We start from the raw sequence: 22,253 nt of genomic DNA, 5'->3' as shown, positions 1-22,253 counted from the left end.
AGGTTAAGGTTACATTTGGGGTAATGGTTGGTGTTAGGCAAGTAGTAGTTTTGGTCTATATAAATGCAATTGACTTGACTTTTATGTGTCCAAAGTTTGAAATATCAGTCTGAGACAAATCCCTTACTCAGTATAAAGCAGTTGCTGGGAGGTCTGAATATATACACAGACAAATAGTTCCTGTTGATAGCTTCTTTTGAGGTTCATCCAGAGAAGCAGGGACATATTTTCAACAAAATAATTGGACTTTTTTAAAAATTTGTTCCATGGCTTTGGGCACCAAAGGCAAAAATATAATTTCCCTCCATGACATTTGGGTGGTCGCAGAAATGGTAGGGATAAATATCTCAGAAGGACAAATTAAACCACAACAGGGGTCTTAAAGTGTGACAAAAACAAAGCCTGTGCCATTAAAAGTATGCCAAATTAGCCATTAGCAGTTCCTGTTTGCAATGTAACCATGGATGTCCATTTTTGAAACACTGTTATTCACTGGTCTCTTTGCCTCAGACCCTCCATGACCCCCTACAACTTTCCTGCACCCCACTGGAAAGCTTGCTTCCCAGCCTCTGAACTAGAACAATCGGCGAGAAAAAATAATCTTGGAATTAAGGGTGAACTGACTCTTTAATGTCAGAATTAGGTTTTGAGTAAAGTCAGGGTAATAGTTCGGCTTAGGCCTATAGTTGATAGCCTTATGGTTCAGGGCTAAGGAATGCATGATGTCAATGAGGGCTCTCACAAATAAAGAAGTATAAATACTGCATGTGTGTGTTTGTGTCTGCACATGTCAATGTTGAGAACCACTACAAAGCCCTGGCTCAGAGATCAAATAGCCAAATACCCCCATGGTAAAATTACCTGACCACATGATCAGAAACAGAAAAATTAACGCTATGTTACATGAATGGAAGCTACACCCAAAACACTGTAGAAAATCCTGACCATGAGAAACTATGTGGGAGGAGAACTATATTCAGTGTAATGAGTACAAGTCATCCAGATGGTCTCCCACCAGCCACACAGCCACAGTGACTGATACGGTGTCATGTTGTTTTGTATACATTCTTCACAAGCACACATATGGCACAAACACAGGGCAAGAGGTTCAAATCGGTTTAAAACTAGAATTGCATGATGACAAAGACCATATGATTTGTCCATTTATTTCTTCTTTTGAAATAGTCACACACACACACACACACACACACATCATATAGTTTAGCACCTACACTCCAGACACGCTTATCTATGATTCATTATAATCTTCATGTTCACTTCCTGTGCTACATCTGTTTTCCAAATCCATACGCTCCAATGAATAACTGCAAGGCTGACCTAGAACTTACACTGATGGTAACTTCCTCACTTCATTCAACATCCATTGCAGAGCAGAATGTAATGCCATCATTGCACAACTATCTACAGTAAATACTATCTGACAGCCGTATAGGAGCAGCAGGCATGATAAACATCTAAAACCTCCAGCACGGCACCAAAAACCAGACCGCGCCCGTCTCTTTCCCCCCCCACTGGGGAGCACATGCAGAAATCCCAGCGGGCCCGGGTCTAGGATTTTCCTCCCTCCCTTTCTCTCTAATTGGACAGAGGTGGCGAGCTCAGGGTAATCCAGATATACCATTGGCTTAGGGTGGGAATGTAAATAGCTGGAATTCCCTCAGCTGTGGGATACAGACAGGAAACTGTGGCTCTGAATTTTAATAGACGCTGCGCTTGTGCTTTTAATCCACACCCTGTTACTTTTTCTCTCATTTTCTTTTGCTCGGGACTTTGAGAAACAGCTTTAAGTTCATCCTCAGATATTAGGGTTTTATTTCAGCTGTGCCAAAGTGGCCTTAGTGTCACTGGAAGTGTCTTATATGCATTTACGGTTGTTGGAAAACAAAGGGGATTTGTGATACCCATTTGTGATCATTCTAAATTATTTCTAAAAACTTCCATTGTCCTTGAGATTTAAATGTTTTAAAAGCCCTCAGAGGGTGCCTCAAAAGTGAACAATTCTGAAATTCCTAAATGTTTATTTGCCTTTCTTCACCTTTATTTTTAAGCTTTGTTCTTTCACTTAACTTTTTCACTTTTGACGCTGTCCTACTCCTCTGCCTGCTCCATTTCTTGCCCTCTCTTGTTCACATTCTAGTCCTCTCCCACTGACATGCTAGTACCTTCTACAGGGGCACGGCTCACTTTCCTGGCATTGATCACTCCATTCAGGTCTTAAAATAGAAGAATAAACGGCAAATGGCCCTGTACTGTATATGTGTGTTGGTGCAAGATAAGGACAGAGTGAGGATAATGTTCCATCATGTATCAAAGTGCAGCATTGTGTAACATCTGCAAGGTTATAATTGCACATTGCATCAGGGCCTACCTCGATGAGTTGGGCTACAGTCGGACGAGTCTCTGGATTTTTGTCCAAAGCTTTCTTCAGGAAATCTTTAAACTCTTGTGACCTTGAGGGAACACAAGAAAACAGCATTAATCAAAAACCATAGGTATGAAGATATGGGGGAGCGAGGGAAAGGTTAAAGGAATAGTTAACCAACATAAAAAAAACATTTGAACGCAACAGTTCCAGATATGTGATGTTGGCACACGTGGGTCATCTTTGTACAGCTGTGCTTTGTAAAATAAAGCTTTCAACAGGAATGATGAGTGGCCTCTCCATCCCAAATGCCCTTTCAGCACCTGATAACTTCCCTTTTGCAGAACTAGATGTGCTGCTATGGAACATTCAGACTCATAAAATTGATAGGGAAAAAGTTATAGTTTGGCACTTGCTAAAGTCCTGAGTTGTTGCTATAGTTTATTGATAAGGGGAAAATGGGCTGCGGGCAGAGAGGGGGAGGACAATGTGATACATTGAGAGTCTACAGTAAATTCCAGGACACTGAGTGTGCAAAAATCTGGTAATAGAATGAAATTAGATGACCCAGTGAAATCTAGACAGGAAGATATAAGCCCCTGTCCTCCTATCATATTCTGTGTCCAAACTAATGAATCATGGACTGTGCAAAATAGTGGTAAATACTAGGGTTTTGTTGTAATATTCTGGCTAACATATCACTGCTTTCTCTTGAATTTAGAGTAATCTCTAATGCATTCTCACCATTTGTGCGGCTGCTCCAGGGTGGGAGGCTCTGACTTGGCGATCTTCAACAGCACCCTCATGGGGTTGAGCTCATGGTGCGGGGGTTCAATCTGGGCGAGCTCAATCAGAGTGATTCCCAGAGACCAGACATCGGCCTTGTAGTCGTACGGAGCATCCTTCATTGTCTCACACATTACCACTTCTGGGGCCATCCTGAGACAGAGTAAACAAAAGGTTGAATATTCGTTACCATGACATATGGCGGGAAACTGTCTGGTTAAAATGGACATGATCATGTGTAGCAAATGTGTTTACGAGAATAAGGTATTAAAAAGTGAAGCACACATATTTGTTTTAAGTAAAAAAAAGAAAGAAATTGTGCCAATATCACCATCACATGACTATGTGGGATTACTGAACTTTAGAGGCAGTTCACAGGTCTTACATACATACAGTAGTTGCTAAGCGTCAAGTGACAGAGCTAATAAGTAACTAAACTTGTAAAGATGGTAACCATCATGTCGTAAAAATCTGATTCTGATCAGTCCCAGCGTGATTTAATAGTTTCTGATATCATAAAGATACACCTGCAGTATTTACATCACTGTTGTCTGAGCAACGCAGCAATGACTAACTGAGGATTACTGTAGATAACAGTAATATGTATTGGATTTAATGGATGTTGCATCAGTGTGATAAAATATATTGATTTGCCAGGCATTTAATTCACTGTATTAAGCAAAAGAGACCGCATTTCTAATTTTTTAATGGTTTCTCAATTGAATTTCTTTTTCTACAAAAGAAAAAAAAACTTTTAGCCATCCTAAGCTCATGCATAGCTCTTTTCCTTAATAGTGCGCCGATGTAGAGTAATATCTTACTCACCAGTATGGCGTTCCAATGAAAGAATCTCTTCTTTGTAAGGTTTTGGTGTTTTTTGCAGACACGCCAAAATCAGCTACAAGAATGAAGAGACAACAACAATACAAACAATAGTTAAAAGAAGTTCCTCAGAAGCATTTAAGAGTGAGTTATGCCAGTTTAAAAACTTCATCCTTTTTTCCCCCTTGTACATGTAGTAGACAAATAGTTTGTAGGTTGTAAAACTGTCATGACACTGAGCACAAAGCCAGAATCAGTAAATTTATAGCAGTTCAGTTTCCCAAACAAGCTGCCCCCATTTCCTGACATGGCCCTCAGATTACAGGGGTGTTGTTTTCACTTGGAACAGGTTTTTTTCCTCTGCAAGTAGGAATATTACGTGTGGCATGACCAGGGTTGAGCACTTGGCAGAGGCCATTTACTCACAAGGCAGTAGGCTGGCTGTTTCAATTACAAATCGCGCATGTTCTATTACGGGGACTTAAATGAATGTCTTGGTTTTGTAGACTACAATTCAAATATATTTGACCTTCCAGTGAAATATATAATTTTAGACTCTTGCGGTCTAAACTTTTGCAGAAAGAATGTTTACCTCATACAAAGACAATACATAGTACCTCTGCTTTTACTGTACATGGAATAAAAGTTTACACATTAACATGGTAACATTATTAACCTCATAAACCTAGAGGCCAAATACACTTCAGTACATTCTGGCAAAGCATTTGTAGAATGTGCTCACTGGGTTTAACCTACAATATGTTCTCTTAAATAATCACCAAGGGTGTGTCTCTTAAGAACCATTATGATGATTATTCGCAAATATTTCTACCCTACACACCTAAAGGTTAGGGTTAGAGGGCACAGTAACAGGTGTTTCAGTGGGGAATCCCATCAAACTCCAAAAATAGAATAGTTAGATCTAAGCCTTGTATTGTCTTCCCGTCCACCATGAACTTGTTGTCCTTCCGGGTCAAAATTGAAAATGAACTTTTTCTTGCACTTTTTCTGACGTTTTATTCGCTTTTTCTTTCATTCACGGTCAATAAACCTAATTTAACCTAATTATTTAGTTAAAAAAAAAAAAAAGAAAAAAAAAAATATTAAATCATTTTGACTAATAGTTAAGATAAGAAGATGTTGAGTGAATCACAGACTGGTATATGTCAAAGTTTGAACAGGATACAGTTTTAAAACCATAAACCATATACGTATGGGTTCCATACAAAATACATACATGCATCCATGTTGTTTTTGGTCAATGTGGTTAAAAGAAACCTATATTTCTGATATAAAAAAAAAAACTAAATTTGACCCAAGGACAACACAAGGGTTGATTTAGATTTAGTGATTTGATCTTAAGAATTCTAAGTGAAAAATGTCAGATAATGTATTAAATTGGTAGTATAAATAACAATATTGTGTTGTTACATAATGTTACATACATAATGTTTAATCCCATGTGTCACAGGTGGATATAATGCATTTGCATGACCTCAGAGACAGATAATTGCTGCCTTGTTTGAATTAACACGTAGTTAGATACGTTTGGAGACTGTAAAGGAGTCAGTGTCATGACTTAATGAGTTTAAAGAGGCAACTCCCAGTGATTATATCTAACTGTGGTGTCTTAGGGAGGAAATGTAAGGCAATGGAAAATGACTTTAAAAAGAAGTCCAAGTCCAGCCCAGTGAGCAATGTGTCATTTGAAATCACAAAAAGAGAGAGAGCTAAATAAATTGTAATGATACTATGGACCAATAAACCGTTTGGAATCAAATTAAAGTTAGAAAAAAGTGCAGCAAGTTCCGCAAAGAATCAGCGGTTACACTTTACTTGAAGGTATCTACATAAGAGTGACATGACACGGTCATGAATGTGTCATAAAACATTATAAACAAGTCATAAACATTTATGACATAACGCTTTTTTAGTAAGTGTAATTCGCTTTTGTCATGAAAAGTTATGGTTATGGTTAGGGTTCACGTGTCATGACTGTGTCATGTGTTCATGACAGTGTCATGTCACTCTTATGTAGAAAACTTCAAGTAAAGTGTTACCGAATCAGCACCAGACTTTGAAGCCCTATGCAGCTTATAGTTACTCTCTACTGAGTGTTTTGGTTTGTTGGTCTGAGTGTAAAACAACAAAGAGTTAGTCAAAGAGTACAGAAAGTAAAACATCATGCATAAAAAACACACCCAGATATTTTTGTTCAAAGTTGTATGTTTGAGGATCCAAATGTCATGCAGCCATTTAGAAAGAAAATCTGCACTTCCTTAACTTGCACTTACTGTACATAAAGCACATAGACTTTCTTTTTCCTTTTCTGGGAACTACACTTTAATCCAAAACATGCTGGCGAATGGGTTGGATCCACAGCTTCAGCTGTGCAATGTGAAGAATGTGGAGAACTCCTCAAAAAGCCAATAAATGAAAATATGCAAAACTTCTGAGAATGCAGAAGTTAAAGCACCACAGGAGGGCCCCTAACTGTGTTGTGCATGTGTGTGTTCAGCCCATACGACAGCATAATGGACCATAGTTCCAGAGATAACCTGTAATATGCAATTGTAACACGGGATCAATCTGAGAATTAGTACCACTTATGGCATTTTAGTAGTGACAAGGTTTTCTCTGTGAATGATGGGGCGTAAAGAGAGATAGATCACTACTGGCCTTACAAATTTGACCAAAATCCAACTCAGAAATTTCAATTATGTTTTTCAACACTTCATGCTGTTACTCTCTGAACATACCGTATTGCATTTTTCAAACTTTGTACACCTACTTGCGTGAGCTTGAACAAAATGGACACCATGATGCCTAATCAATGACTAATGGTAAATGCAATAAACCTTGCTTTCTAGGAATGCTAGAGTTAAATGTCAACTTTGTACAAGCACCTACAACTAGCAATATTCTAAAATATAAATATATAAACCCCTCACCCAGTTTGATGTCCCCATCCAGCATGAGGAGGATGTTACCGGCCTTCAGGTCTCTGTGGATGATCTTCATGCTGTGGAGGTAGCTCAGAGCTTCCAGCATCTGGCGACAAACCACCTTAATCTGCGGCTCCGTCAGCCCCCGATCCAACTCTGATGAAGGCAAGAGAGGTGGAGACAGGACACAAGAGATGGAGGGGTTAACTGCCACGGTAGGGGAGAGGGTTGACAACAAGAGCCGAATCGAAGTGAGAGTTGAAAAAACTAGCTGAGAGGGTTCAAAAGCCATTATGCACACCTCGCAGATTCAGTGTACATACAATCATGGCAAAACAAAGTCTTGTAGACTGATGTCGTGTGTGAACGCCACTAGAGAAAAGAGAAAAAGGTAAACCTGCGATGATATCAGTGGAAGTCTCTCAGATAAAGTTGCTGGATAAGTAATCCCAGATCAGAAAAGCTTTCACACATCCAAGCTAGTCCTGCCCTGCAGACTTTATTCTGCTGTGTCTGTTTGGTTAGCTGCAGTGGGAGTACAGACAGATATGAGGATGTGGATTACCCAGAAAAAACAGAGCAGGGGATTTTCCCACACAGGAGGATTCCACCATGTCTGACTGCTTATTAAAGCATTCAAGGCCATATTGGCAAAGCTGCAGTACATGATCAGCAAAAGTCCGGAGCAAATCAACCGTATTGTGATAAATGCTGGTGTTCTAGACTTCTCCTATAGAAAATAAACATGCCGCGATTCTTCAATAGTATAGACTGGAGGCTTTAAGACAATAGTGTGGATTGAAAGCACATATTTGACATTTTATCATGTTTCTACACTTCCTTAAAACAGGGTTTCTGCATGTTTCAACAAGTCAAATTTAAGTCTTTAAGACCTTTAAGAATAAAATTTAAGAACTTTATCACAACAAAATTACAACAAAATGCAGAGTCACAAAAGTAAATCAAATTATTAAAATTGAATAAAAGTGATACGGAGTAATACAAATCGGTACATACAGTATAGAGCAAATTATATTTGGACTAGCAAAAGAAAGAACCACGGGAAAAAAACACTAAAAAAACATTTCAATGAGCATTAGAGGTGACGTAAGGAAATTTAACACCCGTTTAAAATGATTTAAGACCTAGAACACAATACTTTTGCGAATTTAAGACTTTTTAAGGCCTAAAATTTTGATTTTGAAATGTTAGACTTTTTAAGACCCCGCGGAAACCCTGTTAAAAGTCAGTGCTGAAGGGACAGGTGTAGTCACAGCACCACAGGTTTGGAATTCGACTCTCGTGACAAGGAGGAAGGTGGAGTGCTTATTATAACACACAGAGTGCCAAGAGAGAGAAGCCTACCTAGCATTGTGGCATCCACGGCACCTCCGGGACAGAACTCGATCATGATCTGGTGAATGAAGGGGAGGGGAGAATGGGTGAGGTTAAACTTGACAGAGCTTTATGAATATACAGACTAAACATCCAATTGACAGCTGTTCCTTTTTCAGCGATTTATATGTAGCAACTGGAAGTACAGATTACTTTTCATCAGAAGCACATGCACAACTAGTATTTTTACAACAATCACATGGCTATCTTGTAAATTGGTTCTTGTAATATTGTAATACATCTCAACTCATCACTTTCACTAGCGTGTAAACTAGTGCATTTTTTGAAATACTGGGTGATGAATTGTTTTTGGTTCTCTGGCTGAGAAACATTCAGCACTGACGGTCCATAAGGGTTTGGCACTTCAACTTGAGAATAATTTAGGAAAACCAGAAATTAAGTGTGGCAGTAAAATGAGCTAAGATAATTAATAACATAAGAATAACAGTCCACCAATGATAATGAAAACCACAACAAATTGGTAGTGCAACATTCCCAGCCATTCTGATTCACATTACTTTGTCATCGGCCAAAAGAAGGGTGAAAAAAAATATATGCATATTTTTTGTGTTATTTTTGGTAAAGCAAACCAAAGCAAAGTGTGGAAAGGAAAGAAGAAGAGATGTTAATGTTATGTCATCACTACCTGGAGAGCTCCCCCTGCTCTACATCAGTCAAACGCTCTTTGACATCTGTGGGCAAAGTACTAGAATACACACACTTCGCAAAGTTGACAGCTGGATTCAGACTGAAGTGTGTGATGAAGTGTCAGGCCAACTATACACACTTCCCGGGACACACACTTCCTGGGACTGCCAAACGTATAATACCAGTTCAGAGGGGAAGTAAAAACACAGAGAGACAGAGAGAGAGACAGAGACAGAGAGAGAGAGAAAAAAAAGATTCTGTGTACACATTCCCTAAATGGTGCCTTGTTGGCCAACAGCAACTTCCAACCATTTAATTTCCTCTCCTTACATAGTCTTACAAACACAGCACACATGCCTGTCAGAAAACCACTAAATATTTTGTTCAAGTAAAGCAGGACCAAAAAAATAAAAACACCACAAGATTTAATAATAATCCTATGCAGAGCAGTAGATCTTGATCTATTGATTCAAAATGGTGAAAGATCAACCCCAGGTGGTGTGCAGCATACCTTGTGTTGTGTGATGTCACTTATTTAATCATTGAGTCCTGCTTGCTCTGACAACACTGTCAAAGCATCAACCTGGTATTTGACAGGGAGTGGAGTTTCAGTCCAGAGCACAAAGAATCAAAGTACAAAAAAAAAAGCAAACACCCCAGGTACAGATGAATGCAGGAAACAATGCATACCTCCGTGCACACGCAGTTGCATGAAGACACACACGCTTTGAGGAAAACTCAAAGATGAGGAATGTCAAGCCAGGTTTGGACAAGCCCCATTAGTTTGAGTTTACGCGTTATCAGGATCTTTCACTCCGTCGAGGTCTCTTTAAATGACAGACAGCAAAGAGACAGTCTGGCCTGCGTGTTACATGCTCTGCTGCTTCCATCTTTTATATCTCTTACTGCATCACAAAGAATTGACCTTCTGAATCAGAAACAATTGAAGTTATAGACATAAAATAAATACATTGTAATTTGCAAATGAATCAACATTTAACACTCAAAACTCTGCTGATCTGCTTTATCTGGTTATTGTTTGCGTTTGGTTCAAGATTCTGCTTTCTTATGTTGTTAAGTTTGGATTGGGCTAGAAATGCAGAAGGTGACATCACCCTTTTCCAGATTAGCCACGCCCACCTCGAACCAGCACAGAAAAAAAAAAACACAAATCAAAGTTGTTCAAGATTGTTGGTAAACCTAAACAAATAAGATAATTATTTGTTTATGTTTTTAAAAAAATACTATTGTCTGATAGATCATGGTCATATTTTTATATTTGAACAAATATTAATATCATTATTGACCTAAAAATCCATTATTGGTCAGGCTATACTTCACATGGTACCCCATCACTTACAGTAAGAAGAACATTTCTGAGGCATTTTAAAATTAACATTTCCGGGTCCAATTTACTTTGTACTTTGGATTCTTACAGACCGCAATTTATAAAATTAGATTTTTAAAATGTGTTTTTAACTATATGTCCATGTAGTGTTGAGTAAATGCTGATAAAAATAATTAGTTTTAAAGCGCTCCCCAGAGGGATGTTTATTACACATTTCAATACGAACCATTTCCCTATTCCTGCTCACCGCAAACCAAAACACACATTATTCCTATTTCTCCTCGGTTTAAAAACCAACCACCTGAATTAAATGAGCTGCCCTTCAGTAGTAACACGCAGTAGTAACACACTGTACTGCCCAACCTAAACAGCTGTAAATTACACTACTGCGTCACAAGCAACTGGTTTGGGTTTCCGTCAGGGTCTCTGCAACCACATTTGCTCTCCCTGCCTGAAACGATTCTGGATGACGTGTTGTGATGCGGTGAAAAATGTGCCCCGACTGGTCAAGCTACTGTACATGAAACGCATACCTACTAAATGGCTGAACACACGCAGACACAAGCTTTACCTATCCTTCTCACTTACAAATGCACACGGGAACACCCAAAAGTCAATCACTTTTTTGTCTTTTGAGTCCCACCTCATTTTGTCGTAAGTCTAAAAGATGTAAAAGGCTAGTTGCCAACAATGACCTGCTTAGAAACTGCAATGTCAAATAAAGAAAGAAATATGAGCATAAAAAAACCTGAATCACAGACACACTGTTATACTTTGTCACACTGTGAACATGACTAATGCTTCAGTGATGTGTGCATATGAGGTGGTGCCAAAAAAAGACAGCATACGGACTTCTACCGATTCACTTTCCAGTGTCATCACAAATCTAACAACCACAGCAGGTAACATTATGTAGACCTCACTGTATGCAAATATATAATATTTAAAAAAAAATATGTCCTTGTCTCCAAACACCATTATTTTACAGCGAGAGCCCAATCGTCTCTGCCTTCTTTGTCAAAGTGAAGGCACTTGAAAATAATTGGGACCACCACACACACACACACACACACACACACACACACACACACACACACACACACACACACACACACACACACACACACACACACACACACACACACACACACACACACACACACACACACACACACACACACACACACACACACACACACACACACACACACACACACACACACACACACACAAAACTCAAACATGTTAAACACTTTCGAACATGTTCACAGTGCATTAAATGGGTTAAACCCATTGGTTAAACCATGAGATATTCAATCTAGAAACTGTCTATATTCTCAAGCTGCTCCTATCATACTATATTTATGGTAGTTTCAGATGAATAGATATTGGGCTATCAAAACTCTGATTTGAAATAGAGATGGTCCGATACCGATACCAGTATCGGCTCCAATACTGCCTAAAACGCTGGTATCAGGAAGTACTGGAGTTTATGCACCGATCCAATACCACGTAATAAAGCCCTAAAGAAAATCTATGTTAAAGTAGTTTATTTATGTTCTTTTTCTGTTATAACTGACTGTCAAACTGGATAATAAAAAAAAGTTCTGGGGCATTCATTGTTTGTGTTTTACAAGGAGTTTAACCTGAGCCAGACCGACAAAGATAGAAATAATATCACATCCATAAAGGGATAGTAGTATACAGTTGTTAAAACATAATAAAATATGATACACTGGTATCGGATCGGTACTCGGTATCGGCCGATACGCAAGTTCAGGTATCAGAATCAGGAAGCAAAAATGGTATCGGGCCATCTCTAATTTGAAACTTTGCTAAAAGCTCCTATTGTGATACTGTACATCCTTCATTAGACATTTCTGCTGGATTTCTACCCCGATTCCCCAAAATGATAACAAATAAAACATTGTCACTTACCTCTACTGCCCTACAAAAGGTAAAAAGACCTTAACTCGCCAGAGTGTGGAACTGAGAAACATGACTTTAAAGTTTTTTAGTTGTCCAGCCAAATTAATTATAGGTAGGACACTGGAAATCTGGCAATTAGATGCAATGTATCTACATAAATCTTGAGCTCAAATTTGACTTTTGACCTCTATTTTGAAGTTACCGTTCTCTGCCTTTGTCTTGTCTGCAAAAAGTGAAAGGTCACGCCATGGCAAAAGGCAGTAACTTCCAAATTATCAATATTTTATTGCTGATCACCATTTACAAAATCATTATAGTAACATGTCTATAACATGGTGATCATGGCCTATATGTCTGATGATTTACAATTACATTTACTGTACGTATTGCTATCCTGTACCGTAACTCAAATTGAGCATTCCAAAACAAAGTCAAAGAGCAGTTAGTGGTGTTATGGTGTTCTGCCTTGGTTTCTCCTGGGCTTTTAGAAGTTACTGTTAAGACAACCCATTATTTTCTTGAAAAAACAACGAAACAGACTCAAGCTACGTATCCACATTATAAAGGATGTCTTGAATGTCCCAAAAATATCAGTAACTAATTTTTGACCAAAAACGAAGTTACTGCCTTTTACAGGGCAGTCTAGTGGTATCTAAGCATGGAGACATGCAAGTTTTGCCCAGATAATGAGATACAAGTCTCTCAGATTTCTGCTTTCACCCAATACAATATAGGCAGGAATGGAACATGGCATGGAATTTTGTTTATGGTGCTCAAAGCATGGGAAATACAGATTTTAAAAAGTCGAGATGCAAAATCGTCTCTTTAGAAACTAGAGATGGCCCGATACCATTTTTTGCTTCCGGATACAGATTCCGATACCTGAACTTGCGTATCGGCTAATACCGAGTACTTATCCGATACCAGTGTGTCATATATTTTATTATGTTTTAACAACCGTATACTACTATCCCTGTATGGATGTGATATGATTTATATCTTTGTCGGTCTGGCTCAGGCTCTTTGTAAAACATGAACAAACACAAACAATGAATGCCCCAGAACTTTTTTTTATTATCCAGTTTGACAGTTACAACGGAAAAAGAAAATAAATAAACTACTTTAACATAGATTTTCTTTAGGGCTTTATTACGTGGTATCGGATCGGTGCATAAACTCGATACAGATACCAGCGTTTTAGGCAGTATCGGAGCCAATACCGATATCGGACCATTTCTATTAGAAACCGTGTCCCCATTACACTGGATTATGCAGCAAGAGTTTTTATTTTAAGAGAAATAGTCCCTCTGGATTCCATTAGTATTTGGGTGGCGGCGTAAATCTCAGGGAGGTATCTCAAAATAAAACCGAGGTAAGCGAGGCAATGTGTTTTTTTTTGTCGCTTGGGTGAACAAACCATTTAAGCAGGAACACTTAACTATGCTTCTAAACAACATATGAAAGTTATTTTCTGTGTTTATCGTCTCTCTTTGTCATCCGTTTAACCTCCCTTTTCTCCCTCGTTCGTTCTTTTCAGTGTGCTGATGTCAGCAGTCCCGTCCCCATGTTAAAGGCCCTCTTTTTCTCACGCCGTGGGCCTGGCTGCCCCTCCAGCCTCAAGACCAGATTGTTCCTGAACTGGAACAAACAGCCCTTCTCTCACCATCTCTCTCTCGCTGTCTTTCTTTCTCTATTCCTCTTACTCAGAAAGCAGAACGGGTGGGTCATCTCACCCCTGCTCAGTCCAACCAGCCGGAGGTTACTGAGGCCTGACCGCCAACCACTGGTCAAATTGTTGAGATCCTGAGGCTAGCTTGTTCACTTTGTCATGTTGTATATAATTATTCTACTGCCGGTCAGATGCTTGTATGTGCATTTTGGTGGTGAGTATGTACACCAACCCAGAAAAGTTAGTTGCTCTTAAAACACAAGTAGAATAAGAGATTGTGAAGACATTAGAGAACATCTAAAAGAATAGAAAACTGTATCTGAGCACAGCTTGGAAGTGAGATAGTAAAGCAAAATGTGACACTGAAGCAACAAACAGACAGGAAGCATGTGGTCTGAATGCTGCAGGAAGAGATCTTTTTACATGTGAATTATTAGCACAAACTAACCCAGTCTCACAGTGTAGCTTTGACTGATTGAGGACGTTCACCTTACACACTCTGGAATTCCTGCTGAGGACAAAACAACCATGACTAGCTCTGCTCTGGGGCTATGTAGAGGCAGAGACCGTTCATATCGAGATGGTTCGTCAGGTTTGAGGTGTGTAATATTTGCGTTGTACTAAAAAAGATTTGATCAATCCTGGAGTTTGTCAGTGTTGGTCATTTTTGCTAACTTAAAGTTATATAATCCTTAATATTTTCATGAAATCAAACCACATTGTTGATACTAGTTATGGTCAACATTTTTCTCTGCAATAGCCAATGTGTGATGTATTTACATTCAGTAACTATCTCTCTATATAGTAGTTCTCTTTGGCAGTGGTGGAGTGAACAAACTGAACATCATACTGCCGCCACTTCACATTAAAAGTGCTCAACTGGTGAATATGGCGGTTGCTTTTATTTTGAAGCAGCCACAGGAAACTACTGATTGTTCATCAAAAATGCATCTACAAAACAAGAAAATGGTCATTCTTGGCATTTTCCATCAGCGGATCACTTTTCATTCTCGAAAGGGAGTACTACTTGCGGTAGTAGCAAACCGCACTTGCTGTTACCACAGTAACCACGGGTGTTGCCCAATCCAAAAGGACTAAAATCTTGTACTTAACAATTACTATTGTTTTATTAACTTAAGAAGGGAGCTTTAGGAAAGAACAGTTAAATCTAAACTCTAAATCTTACATTCATAATAATAACAATAATACCACAAGTAGAGGGGTAAAAAAATAAATAACTATCTTTAGTCTTAAGACTGCCTTGTAATTCCTCAGATATTCAAGGCTGTGCCCCAGCATGAGGTCACTATTATTTTCTTGGCCAGATACACTGGGAGATTACAGGGGGAGTTGAACACTTGACCCAGTGAGCGAGTGTGGAGAGTGAAAATAACTCGAGAGCAGAAAACACTGAACTGAAATCCATCTTCATTCTTGCTTTAACATCAGGGTGAGGATTGGGTCATTTCTGATGCATTATGTCACCCTTGGGGGGGGGGTCTTCTGTCATCCCCATTTAGGCAATCCACTTTTCTTATCTTTATTATTCAGCAGAGCTTTCATATGCAGAAGAAATATACTCTGGATGAGATAGTGTTGCAATAAAACAACAAGGCAGTCACAGATTGAAATGAAGCATCCCATGAGCCTGCTAACATACAAGGTTAAAAATGTCTGTTTTTCCACTTCCCTGCTGATCATTCAGCTTTCTGTGCTGTGGCTCTGTTTGGAAAGGCAACAGAAACTCCTCAAAAAAGAATACGTCTTGTGAGAAAGGTAACAGTGCAGACAGAAGATAAGGTCCCTTTGGTACATCATGCACCAGTTGAATACAACAGCAGCTTTGACCACAGTGTTCTCGCACAGCAGCACAACACTGTCTGTTCAAGTACAATTTCTTCCAAACTCAGTCCATTTTTTCTTTGTTCAGTTTAAGTGCTTAAATGTGCAAACACAATAATATCGATGATTCGTATTTTTTGACTAGGAACATGTGTGTCAGTAAAGGAAAGGTAAAACCAAAAAAGAGAGAGGGTTACGTCAAGCTGGAAGTCTCAACCAGATTCCTCCGTTACCTACCCAGAGTTTGTTGTCATGGTAAAATGCGTCAAGCAGCTTGACAATGTAGCGGTGGTCACATTTAGCCAGGATGTCAATCTCAACGATGTAGTCCTCCAGCTCCTCCTCACATTTAGTCTCGATCACTTTGGCTGCAGCCAGAACTCCTGTCTCCTTGTTCTTGGCCTGAAGGGACAGAGAAACAGGACATTGAACATTTTACTTCCTCTCTTTTAGGGCTAAAACTCTTTATACAGCAAATGTGAATACATGTGTAATGGTTTTAAGTGTAAATAATCCTATGAACTGAAGTTTCACTTCTCCAGAGAGAGCATTTTTTTTAATCACACACTTCCCCAGAAAATATTAATAGTGGTGGAAATACAGGGTGTGACTGTGTGATATGTAGGGGGTGTGAAGAAAATAGGTCACATTGTTGCCAAACATTTCTGCCTGCATTATTTTAAGCAATACTACTATACTAGGGGTGCAAGATTCAGAAAATGTCACGATTCGATATTGATTTTTAGGCTCAAGATTCAATTCAAAAATCGACTTTCGATTCAAAAAACGATTCTCGATTAAAAAAACGATTCACAGTATGTAAATGTAGTCACTTTTCCCATGTGATTGCGTAGACCTACAATTTAAAAAAAATAAATTAATAGATTTTTGGAATTCTAGGAATCAATTTTGAATCGGTAGAGCTTGAATCGCGATTCGAATGTGAAATTGTTTTTTTTGCACACCCCTATACTATACTACTAAAAAAGAAAATACAGACAGACAACCAGCTTCTTGCATGTGCCTATCACTCTGCCAGCCAGAGTCTTCTACCCCAGTTGAAGCCAAAGGAAATCCAAAATGTCAATTGCAGGACAGCAGTAATTGCTGTCCTGCAATTGACGTTTTGGATTTCCTTTGGCTTCAACTGGGCCGAATGTTGACTAACTACCATTCAGAGATAAAACAGGAAAGGAAACTCCACACCCTCCTTGAGCAACTGGGGGGGGGGGGGAGAGGAACAAAAAAGCTGTCAAGTGTCAGTGTGGCTTAACTAAGATGCACACATAGACATTGAATTCCAAGTAATTCTGAGTAATGGAGCGGGAAGCGAACGTAAACATGAGTAGATTGTTCACCTTTCTGGAAAGCATCAAAACAGGGTGACTCAGAGTGAGGCACAAGGCACCAAACACATGACGTTCATCCAGATTGTTGTGAATGCTGACTGATGGGACTTTGTGGCTAAACGCGACATTAATGTTTGCCTGCCGACAGAACCACATGTTCAGTGTCGTAATTGCAAGAGCACGACCGGGGACGATCCAAGACTGAAAATAAGAGTCGAAAACAGGAGGTGGTGATCCATGCTGCACCACAGTTAGGAACCTCAAACACTGTCAAATGTGATTGAAGACAATTCCACAAAAGATCTATACTGTAATTTTTTAGACAATTACACACTTGAACATCTCTAGCTAGAAACACCTGAAGGATAAAACTGCAGGCTGTGAGTGATCAAGAGGAACACTACTGACTGTGTAAGTTGGTGCATGAATGACAAAATATGTCGGGACAGTGATATATCATGGTGAGAAATGGAGGATGCATGTACATGTGCACGTGTCCACCCAGTGACCTGTAGAAACATGACAGACTAAACAGCCTAGTGGGGGTCTCATGCATCCACGCTTTTACAGGGGCTGTGGGAAAACATCTGAGTAAACAGAACAGGCATGCAGCAACACACACTCTCTCGCCATGACTGTGTCTGTGTGTCTGTGTCTGTGTGTCTGTGTCTGTGTCTGTGTCTGTGTGTGTGTGTGTGTGTGTGTGTGTGTGTGTGTGTGTGTGTGTGTTTGTCAAACAGAGTTCCAGAGAAGCCAGACTGGCCCCACACCAGGGCAACCCACAGTGCGAGTCACCAGGATGTCTCCTCCACCATCAGTCAGTTAACAAGTAAACACGGAGACACCAGACACTTTCACTCCTCTGCTAACATCTCAGCTCTCTGCTATTTGCTCCCCTCCTGCACCAACACTGTCAGCCTTGACAAACTTACTGCCTTACTTACTGATTTCCAGTAGAAGTGGCTCCAGACATACTGGTATTGTATATGCGCCTAGGGTAGGGCTTGGCGATATGGAGAAAATCAATTATCACGATATTTTTGTCCAAATACCTCGATATCGCAACGATATTGTGTGCTTTCACAAAATATTTTACAATGAGACTTTTGATAAATAATCATCAGTAATGTGGATATAATTTCTAAGTGGGTAAAGGCAAATAATAGAACAGTTACAACAGTCTGGTAAGTCCAGAAAATTACATAACTTTACTGTAAAACCAGGAAAAGACAACACTTATGCCATATCACGATATTACGATATCCAAAATCTAAGACGATATCTAGTCTCATATCATATCGATATAATATTGATATATTGCCCAGCTCTAGCCTAGGGTACGTTTATGGTTTGTTCTGCCACCTCTCTGTAAAAGAAAAAGCCCTACATACTTTAAATGCATCTTTAGAAGACATTTAATATATTGCTATGTTTAAGTCACAGTTTCAGAAATGCACACAATGTAAACTACAACATTTATTGTAACAAGACTAGCTATATTAAAGCCATGTTTTATGTCATGCAATCCGTCATAGAACTATATCTACTGTCTGTCCACAAAGCAAATGCCATCCTCATTCTTTCCTTTATTCCTCATCGTGTGTCAGATTCAGACCAACATAATGATGGTTGACTTACTGTACATCTGAACAAGTAGGAGTATTGTAACACACACACACACACACACACACACACACACACACACACACACACACACACACACACACACACACACACACACACACACACACACACACACACACACAAAGAGGGTAGACTGAGAAAAGAAGTCAATGGTCCTCAAGTATAGTATGCAAACATGCGTGTATGTTTATGTGTGCACCTTACCAAGTGCATACACTGCGCAGAGAGGAAATTACACTGAAACGCCTCATTGGGTCTCACATGGGGCCTCCTCACTTCCTACGAGTTAGCGTGACATCAAAGCACAAGTGTATGTTTGTGCGTGCTTCGTTATGTACACAAGAGAAAAATAAATGCAGGAGGAGCAATCATCCTTCTTACCGCCCTTTAAATCTGAACAACCTTGACAACTACCAGCAGCAGCTTCTCCCAACAAACACAAAATCTCGTCTATGAGGAACGCGTCAGATCAGTCTTATGTAAGGTTAATTTTGTCAAAATGTACACTTCGTTTGTTTAAAGTCTGCCGACCGTACTTCACATCCTGACATAGTATCTTCACCTTTCAGGAGCTTATAGCATTTTGCCGATATGTACGATTCATTTCTTAAAAAGCCAATGATCCAAAGAACACTGGATACCCAAATGCATATAAGCATTCTTGCCCGACTTTCAAACCTGGACTGATGATGATGATGCATCTTTTCACCGCCTTTGAGCGATCATAGGAGTAGTAAAATACAGTTTTAAATTATAAGAGTACTAAAATAAAGTTTTAAAGTAAACATGATATATCATACAACAGTCAGATATTAACAACACGTTGGAGAGAGAATGCGTTTTTTGTGCTTTTAATACTAGGACGCAAAAGCAACAATGTTCCCACTTTTCACAACTATTATTGGCACGCAAGAGGTCTGAATAAAGCTAACATTATGCTTTTCCGAAGATGCACATAAACGTCTCTGCAAACCTACACGTATAAGGGTGTTACACCTTCAAAATGTCAACGCCATGTTGATTGGTTCAACACCAGTGTGGGGGGGGGGGTTAAAAATGACAACAAAACACAAGTCAAAGTCATACAAGTTGTACAAAACAAAAGGTCTCAGAGCGCCACAACTGCCTACATGCCACCCTTAATTTTTTCAGCTTTATAGGGATGATTACCAGTTGGCACACAAGGCACCTATTCTCAGTTTGTCTACACGTGACAAAATAATGTGACAAGAAAACTAAAAAGAACGCAGAAATGGCAGATGTCAGCAAGTTATACAGAAAATCACTGAATTATTACCTAATAACTGTTCACAACCTCACCACTGAAGAAGTAGGAATACAGTCCACTACACACTGTAGCTTCTGTAGCCATCCCAAGAGAAAACAACGCTTCACTGCTTCTAACCCACTGACTCTTCACTCTCTCTAACTCTCCTCCAGGAGGACAACAACAGTCTTCAGCTTTGTTTGGGGTCTGGTTTCCATGGAGATGAGGAGGACTTGTTTCTGCTCAGTCATGCAGCTTGTCTCGCTCGCTCCCTGCCTGGCCATTTTCCTGTTCATTAGTGACTTGGCTTTCATGTAGGTTAAGTGCAAAAGGATTACTTCGAGGACCCAACCTGGCAGAAGAACAGGCACACTCTTCAACACATTGCCTAAAAAAAGACCAAAATGTAGTGCCATTGTACATTTCAAGCATCTGCAAGTCCTCTTCTAATTTAGTAAATGACTCCACATAGTATTATTTTACCACATATAAGCTGTGGCACAGACCACCGGGAACTAAATAAAAGCCGTAGAGACTGACACAGCAAAATGCTAGAGACTTTAAAAACTGAAAAGTACAAGTACGTATCAACTGACTAACACCTAAAATACAATATTTTATATTGCAGTGTGAAAGGACATATTTAACTATCTAAATAAATACAATGGAAACACAAATGAAGATTATAGCTCAAGTGCTCATCGACGCCTACCAAATCCCATTATAAAAACACAATTTGCATTTCATTGCAATTTAAATAGAAAAGGACAAAACCTACATGTTTGGACATCTGTTTTCTCTAGTTTCCTTATGTTTTTCTATCAATCATCCATCAGTTGATCTGCATGCATTTGTATCCATCTCCCAGAGTATAATCTAACCTTTTTTAACATCTTACATAGTTTTTTCTGTTTTTAATCCTCTTATTTTGGCATACGTACAGCACACCTCTCTCCCATCCTGCCTCATCATTCATCGTCTACCACACTGCACATCTTTTGTCTCCCTCACTAAATTTGTCTGTCATCCCTGCCTGTATATCTCCCCCCCCCCCCCATCTGTCATGTATATTTATCCATCTGTTTTCAGTAACAGTCTGTCTGAAGGCCACAATCCGTAACCAATAAGCACACTGGCTGCTGTGTCAGATAAGCAAACACACGCGCATAAAAGCGCACGCTTCCAGCCGTGTGTGTGTGTGTGTGTGTGTGTGTGTGTGTGTGTGTGTGTGTGTGTGTGTGTGTGTGTGTGTGTGTGTGTGTGTGTGTGTGTGATTCGGTATTCAGACAGTCTTTTCAAAATGAATCAAGCTGTGAATAATAATGTTTAATACTGTATCTGTGTTGACTGAGGGTGAGGCATTAATGATTATTGCAGGTGTGTTGGCCTAAAAGAACTGCTTTGGATCACACTCAAAATGGAAAAAGAAGCCTATGGCGAGTTATGACTTCAAACCTAAAAATAACCGGAAATATAAAAAAAAAATATATATATAAAAATAATTACCACCAGCTTCTCGTTTCATTTATTTATTCTTTTAACAGGGACAACGCTCATTAATGAACAGCAAAGCAACTGTAAATGAGCCAGATTTAGCTCAGCCAGTTTGAAAATGGCAACCTAAAAAAAATTAAAATACAATATATTCTCAACATCTATTTTTAATGAATCCTTACCTATTTAGACTGTAGCCTGAAAAGAATAATGAATAGTTAACCATAAGAATGAATGGACCAGATGACCTCTTGTAACCAATAACGCAGACCTTACTCTGGGGTCAGTCCCCTCCAGGGGTCAGTCACCTCCAGGTTGAATAAGCATACCACATGCTGACGTGTATTTTCGGCTTGTATACGGTGTTATAGTTTCTCCCAACACACACTCACAAGCCCCTTCAGGGGAATGTGTGTATATGTTAGACCTTTGCCCCATCATAAACCTGTGAACCGCCCCTCCCCTGTAGGCTCTCCCTGTGTGTCTGCTAACAGGAATGCGGTTCTCAGCTCCTCATAATGACAGCAGCTAATAAAACCTCACCTCTGACAGCAGACGCCCGTGGAAGTGATGATCTCTCATTCAGATCAACAAGGTGCACAAGTCAAGTCAAGTATGCTAAACAGCTACATGTAGGCTACTGATTTGTTGGACAAAGTAGGATTTTTTTTTTTTGTCTTGTTATATTACATTGTGTCAGAGAAGTGACATGCTGTGAACACAAATAGAAGG

The 22,253-nt window shown here is 39.4% G+C and overlaps 1 protein-coding gene across 2 annotated transcripts in view; it reads right to left on the bottom strand.

Moving 5' to 3' along the window:
- The window catches only part of stk10 (serine/threonine kinase 10), a 47,410-nt gene that overhangs the window by 16,912 nt on the left and 8,245 nt on the right, over positions 1-22,253 (bottom strand). Inside the window, exons 2-7 of one of the 2 annotated variants that reach the window (XM_039777701.1) lie at positions 16,005-16,169; positions 8,302-8,350; positions 6,943-7,092; positions 3,995-4,067; positions 3,128-3,322; positions 2,390-2,471 (exon numbers count right to left, since the gene is read on the bottom strand). In XM_039777701.1, the coding sequence (XP_039633635.1) occupies positions 2,390-2,471; positions 3,128-3,322; positions 3,995-4,067; positions 6,943-7,092; positions 8,302-8,350; positions 16,005-16,169 (714 nt within the window). Of the gene's footprint in view, positions 1-2,389; positions 2,472-3,127; positions 3,323-3,994; positions 4,068-6,942; positions 7,093-7,333; positions 7,478-8,301; positions 8,351-16,004; positions 16,170-22,253 lie in introns of those variants that run through there. The other variant, XM_039777702.1, reaches the window with a different exon arrangement.

This window comes from Perca fluviatilis, chromosome 16 (genome assembly GCF_010015445.1).
Source record: "Perca fluviatilis chromosome 16, GENO_Pfluv_1.0, whole genome shotgun sequence".
Classification (NCBI taxonomy): domain Eukaryota; kingdom Metazoa; phylum Chordata; class Actinopteri; order Perciformes; family Percidae; genus Perca; species Perca fluviatilis.
This window is presented reverse-complemented; position numbering and strand designations above follow the sequence as displayed.